This window comes from Magnolia sinica, chromosome 4 (genome assembly GCF_029962835.1).
Source record: "Magnolia sinica isolate HGM2019 chromosome 4, MsV1, whole genome shotgun sequence".
NCBI lineage: Eukaryota > Viridiplantae > Streptophyta > Magnoliopsida > Magnoliales > Magnoliaceae > Magnolia > Magnolia sinica.
The window spans coordinates 4,659,162-4,665,918 of NC_080576.1; the positions used below are offsets into that span (position 1 = coordinate 4,659,162).

Below are 6,757 nucleotides of genomic sequence, written 5' to 3' on the forward strand. Positions count from 1 at the left end.
GTTCATGTTAGTGGAATTGATTTCAGTCTTTCTGATCAATCTCACACTAACCTTGTCCAACTTATAATAATGGCCACAAAAATGGAAAGAAAACAGAATACTACAAAGCAAAGAAGGCAAAGAAGGGAGATTTAGAACTCCGGGTTCTTCTCTCTCGGAGTTTCTTCTTTGACGAATACAGTTTCATGCGTGCAATCTCCTTGCACTTGAGGAATGTCCTCTCTTCTACACTTGACAAATGTTGATTAATGTAGCTTTATTCACACGTTCTCCTTGCACTTGGTGAATGTTTTCCCTTTTATCGCTTGAAAAATGTTGATTAATGTAGCTTTATTCACACTTTCTCCTTGCACTTGGTGAATGTTTTCTTTTTTACGCTTGAAAAATGCTGATTAATATAGCTTTATTCACACTCTCATCCTATATGAATTGGGATGATTATTTGGGCTGCAAGCAATCGTATCTGTAATTGCTGATGATGGCGTCAAAAATAGGGTTGTGGGCGTAAAATGATGGAAAATGTGGTCACATTCTCCCTAACTGCTCAAAGAAAACGATGGCGTGTCTTGGTTGCACTATCTCAAAACTGGGTTGTAGTTGGCTGCGAGCATCTGGAACTTTTGGAACTAATCAACTTATACTTGCAATTGTGAGGCCCAGATGACCTTGGATTTTTATGAAATTAGGCTCGTGGGAAAGCTTATCAAATCACCTTTCTAGCAAGCTCAAGATCACATGATTTGGACTATGGAAATCACCTTTCTAGCAAGCTCAAGATCACATCATTTGGACTCAGGAAAAGAGAGAGATGGTCATTTGAATGGAGATGCCTCAGGTTGTCCACAAGGGGCGAAAACGTCAGTCACATTGAGACCACTTTTTCATATATCAAATGACATCCAAATTTATGGAACTAGTCTCATCTAGAAGCCTACAAAATTAGCTTTCAAAAAAGCCCAAGATCATACCATTCAAACGCCATATGAGAGAGATAAGATTGATTGAACAGAATGGTGTTAGACAGTTTACACAGTTATACTTGCCTACCTTTCCAGGTGCAAAACCAAGCTGCAGGCATGCTAGATGTGCAATTAGTTGTGAACAAGCTAGCCTTGTAGCCAGGTTGCAGGCCTTGCAATCATTGATGGCTATGAAGAAGTCTTGCCTGGTCGTGACTTCTCGTCTTTAGGTCTTTACATCGAATCATCTTGAAATTTTGCCATATATAATAAACTCTGCAACATGGACACTACCAATCATTGAGAAAGTCAGCATCTACGCCTCAATGCATGGTGACAGATCCTGAGTCTGGAGATCTATGTACATTTACAGTTGTGCATATTATAGGTAGGTATATGAATAGATACATGTCCATCTTTAAAATCTCCAAACTCTACTATATATTCTTCTCACTCTAAATGGAATGAAATGTAAGAACAAATTTTTATTTTATTTTTCACAATTTTAGTCTCTTACATCTCATCCAATCATCCACCATCAATCTCAAACTCTAATCCAATCGGATCTCAACTGATTCCACCTACATATGGTGTCTCCTTATTGAGAAAGTCAACATCTATGTCTCAGTGAATTGTGACAGATTCTGAGCATAGATCTCTACGTACATTTGTACAAATACATACTATAAATAGGTATATGGATGGATACATGTATATCTGTTAAAATTTCCAAACTATATTATATATTCTTCTCATTCTAAATGGATTGAAACGTAAAAACATTTTTTTCCACAATTTCTCTTATGAGTAACATAGTATCAGAGCCACAGTTCTAAACTAACGTCCCATCCGACCATCCACCCTCAATCTCAAACTTTGATCCAATCTGATCTGATCTGCCCCCACTTGCATATGGCGTCTGTTCATTGCCACCTCCAACCTCTCCATCCATTGCCGTAGCAAATTGTCTGCAGCAATAAGGCTGCAGATATGACAGTTTGTGCTGCCTCCTCGCCAGAACCAGAATCTGTTGTCCGTCGCTGCTGAAAACGACCCTCATCTCTTGCCCAATTGACCACCATCGGAACCCAACAGACCTACCATCTCTGGAAAACCACCACTACCCTCATCTATTGCCCGATCAATCAGTGCCAGAGCCCGACAACCCTATCTCCAAAAAACTGCCACTGCTGTCCAACAAACGACATCAACAACTATTCCTGATCAGAAGCTGCCTGAATCCACCCGAACCCATCTGCAAATCGCTGGAACCTGCCAATGCACACTATCTTTCCATTTGCATCCTGCATCCTTGTTGTTCCAAGAAGTCTCTTACCATGGAAAGCTTTTCTTTGGTTCTCCATGAGGGAACCAGATCTGTGCACACTTGTTTGATGTTCATCTCATCCCCACAACCTTCAACCTGTCTTGGACCTGTTTCTTGTGAGAATAGCCTTCTCTGTAGAGAATCAAGAGATGTCATGGCTTGTGGTGTGAGTTTGCCACAAAGTATTCATGATGATTTGATGGCATGCATATGCCACATTTTATTTTATTTGATTTTGGTTATTCCTCTGATTCTCCCTCAACAAAGAATGTAAGCCCACTCTCAGAATCTAAATCTTTCATAACTCTACAGAAACTCTCGACGAAAGTATGAATCTCATCTGCATGGGGATGCGTTCTATCACCCGCAGTGAATACGTGGACTTTGCTATGCAGCTCAATCCAACTATAGCCTGGTTGCTTTCTGATCTTATTCCTCTCCATCATCATTCTCACTTCTGTCGCATCGTCCCATCTATCTGCATCCACATACATGTTGTGGAGCAATACATAGGGTGCAGAGCTCTCAGGCTCAATTATCATCAATGCCTCTGCTGCAATCTGTGCCAAATCCATGTTATTATGCACCCTGCAAGCGCCAAGCAATGCTCCCCACACAGCTCTATCTGGTGCAACTGGCATTCCCTCAATTAGCTCCACGGCATCTTTCAACTGCCCATGTCGCCCGATGACATCCACAAGCGAAGCAAAATGCTCAACTCTTGGTGAGATTCCAAACTCATGAACCATGCAGTCAAACTGTCTCCTGCCTTCGGCAACTAACCCTGCATGGGTGCATGCATTGAGCACTGAGATGAACGTGATGTGGGTGGGACGCACCTTCAGTGTTTTCATTTCTCTGAAGAGATCGAGAGCTTCTCCCGCAAAGCCATGCTGTGCATACCCTCCAATCATTGCATTCCATGAGACAACATCTCTTTGCATTTGCATATCATCAAAGATGGCCTTTGCATCTGTTATATTCCCACACCGAGAATACATGGTAATGAGGGAATTATTTATTGGAATATCTGGAATGACTGTTTTCGAGATGCGCTGATGAATCTGCATTCCCAGGTGGAGCGCCGCAAGCCCTGAACATGCGCTGAGCACTGAAGACAGTGTGTGTTTGTCTGGTTTCCCGCCATCTGATTGCATTTGAAAGAAGAGTCCCATTGCACCTTCATAGTCCCCATTCTGCTCATATCCTGCTATCATTGAATTCCATGAAACCAGGCTTTTCTGAGGCATTTTCTCAAAGAAATCCCTTGCAAGCTCCAACTCCCCTTTCTGTGCATAACCGGAGATCATGGAATTCCATGATCGGCTGTCAGGATCCGGCATTTCGTGAAAAAGAGATGCAGCTTCTTCCAAATCCGATGCATGAACATACCCAGTGATCATGGTATTCCACGAAACCAAATCTCTCTCGGGCATTTCATCGAACAGCTCACGTGCCGAATTAATGTTGCCAGCTTTCACATAGCACATGATCATAGAATTCCATGAGACTATGTTTCTTTCAAACCGTTGAATCAAATCACGCTTCTTGACCCTTTCTTGATATAGTGGGAGAGGGATTTGATCAAACAGTTGGCGTGCTTCGTCAACCCTTCCACTCTGCCCATACCCAGCAATCAGTGTGTTATAAGCGTCCACAGCATCCTCTGCGCTGTCCACCCTTCCAATTTTAAGCAAAACATCTGCAGCATCTTCCAACTTCCGGTTCTGAATAAGACCTGAAATTAGCCCACTCAGAGAAGCCGAATCTCGTGTGGGCATTCTTTCAAACATTTCAATTGCCGTGGAAATATCTCCATGTTGAAGAAAACCTGAAATCATAGCATTCCACGAAATAACATTCCTTCCGGGCATCCGTTGAAAAAGATTCAAAGCATCTTCCATCCTTCCATTCCGTGCATATCCACTTATCATAGTGTTCCACGAAACTGTATCTCTCTCCGGCATTCTATCGAACAGCCACCGTCCCTCCTCAATATGTCCTCTCCCCAAACAGGAAACGTATCCCGATATCATAACATTCCACGACACAATGTCTCTCTCTGGCATTGCATCGAACAGTTTCCTCGCATTGGAAATCTCCCTCTGTCTTACATACCCACTAATCATCGAATTCCACGTCACGACATTCCGTTGGAGCATTTCATCGAACACCCGCCTAGCCTCACTCAATCGGCCGCTTCGAATCAAAAGAGAGATGGTCTTGTTCCGTAGACGGAAATCGCGATCGGTCGAACAAGTGATTTTCTGTTGAGGGTGCTTGGATTGCGTTGCTATGGTGCTGTAGGAGCGGGAACGAGAACTCTGGCCACCCGTAGTGAGCTGATGAGAGATTTTCTTCTTCTCCAGTTGGGCTGCTCTTCGGCTGTAGGTAAAAAGGGAGAATGTAAAAGCACCCATCTGCCTGCAGAGGATTCTTCAAGGAATCCGCCATGGAAGCCGATTCCAGGACTCCATTCGAGCTTCCCATTCAAGGCATGGATCGATGCGGTAGCAGGAGCGACAGTGCGGCCCTTACAGTGGGCCCCACCTTGATGTATGTATTCTATATCCAAGCCGTCTATCCATTTCGCCAGATCATTTCAGGGAATGAGCCAAAAAGTGATGCAGATCTATATATCAGGTCGATCATATCACAGGAAACAGTGGTGATTGAACGATTCACCATTAAAAATTTCCTTGGGCCCGCGTAATGTTTCCGCAACGTTTCGATAAGGTCACACATCACACAAAGCCTGGATGAAGGGTTAAAAATAAATATCACCTTGATTCAATACTTTCGTAGCCCACAATAAGTTTTTAATGATCAATCACCACTGTTTCCTACGGTATGGTCCACCTGATATTTGGGTCTCTTTCCCTTTTGAGCTCATACCATGCAATGATATAGAAAATGGATTGACGGCTTGGATATAGAATACATACATCAAGGTGGGCCCCACAGGAAGGGCTGCACCGTCTTGGGTGATGCCGTAGCCGCACCTAATCCGCTCCCGTAGGGCTTAACGGGCGCGGATTGGCTGCCGATCCCTACCCCAGCCAGGTAGCCGGTGGAGACGCTTCGTGGGCTCCACCAAAACGCATGAGCTTAGGGGACGCGGTTGGCTAGTGACCTTGACACGAGCCAGGTGGCTAGTGGTCGGTGCTCTACGTGCCTCCCACGATAAAAGTGTGTTTTATCCGTACCGTCTGCCTATTTTTTTCAGATTATTTTAGGTTTCACGAGGAAATCAGACATCTAAATTTCAAGTGGACTACCTGACAGGAAAACAATAGTGATTGAATGCTCATAATTAAAATACTCTTGGTCCAGTGTAATGTTTATTTGACATCTAACCTTATTATTAGGTCCTACAGACCTGAATGAAGGGGAAAAAACAAATATCAGCTTGATCCAAGACTTCTATGGCTCGAAAAAGATTTTAATGGTGAGCTTTCAATCAACATTGTTTCGTGTGATGTGGTTTGCTTGAGATTTGGATCTATCTCATTTTTTAGCTCATGGCATATCATTTTATGGAAAAATTGATGGACAGCATAGATGTAACACATGCATCATGGTGGGGCCCACTGTGCATCGACTACTGGCCATTGACTATGGCAGGGTCACGAGCCTAGTCGCATGCGAGCTTACGGGTGTCAATGGGCCCGACTTGTTCCCCCGGCCTACTTGGGCCTAAACTTCAAGCCTGTTTATAAACAAGCCAGGTTTGGCCCATCTAGGCCAATAGGCATTACACTGCTCTTCCAAAAGTACGATGAGGTCAACTTAAGGTGAGCCCTGACCATGGGCCCACCTTGATGTATGTGTTGTATATTGACACGGTAGATCCATTTTGCCCCGTCATTCTACGACATGGTGATACCAACTCCTGTCATGCCCCAGACTCGGTAACCGGATTCACAAGGAACCAGATGGCCGGTTCTGGCCGCAACAGCCTCCGTAGTACCCCATTCTCGGCTCCTGAAGCAGGTTCCGATCCTGGGATCCTACAAGGAGGATTTCCATAACAATATAACCATTTCCAATACGAGCATACCCAAGATCACAACAAGTAAATCTGAGAATAAAAAGGCACTTATCACAAAATCCACAAAGAATTTGAACTTTTACAAGTTTACATGAGGTCCAAAAGGACATACATAAGATAATAGAAGAAAGAAAGGAAGGATGCAATACTGGGTCCTCAAGCTCAGCTCTAATCCCCACCGCTATTGCGCCGACTTAGGATCTCTGCACGCATCAATCGTGCATAAGCTTATAGAAGCTTAGAGGGTGGTGTAAGTGTGTGATAATAGTGCACAGAAGAATAATAGGAGATACAGGAAGGAGACATGCTCAATGAGAATATCACTAGCCTTACCAAGGCTTATCATGAATATGATGCAATGAGTCGGACGCCATACCAAGGCAATGCATGAAGGGGCTTACATAACCAATACTAATGCGA

At 43.7% G+C, this 6,757-nt stretch overlaps 1 protein-coding gene across 1 annotated transcript; it reads right to left on the minus strand.

The window, feature by feature from the left end:
* Positions 1-1,675: 1,675 nt before the first annotated feature.
* On the minus strand, positions 1,676-5,205 carry LOC131242216 (pentatricopeptide repeat-containing protein At1g62260, mitochondrial). The gene has a single exon (XM_058240731.1). The coding sequence runs from the start codon at positions 4,704-4,706 to the stop codon at positions 2,526-2,528; it is 2,181 nt and encodes a 726-aa protein (XP_058096714.1). The 5' UTR covers positions 4,707-5,205; the 3' UTR covers positions 1,676-2,525.
* Positions 5,206-6,757: the final 1,552 nt, after the last annotated feature.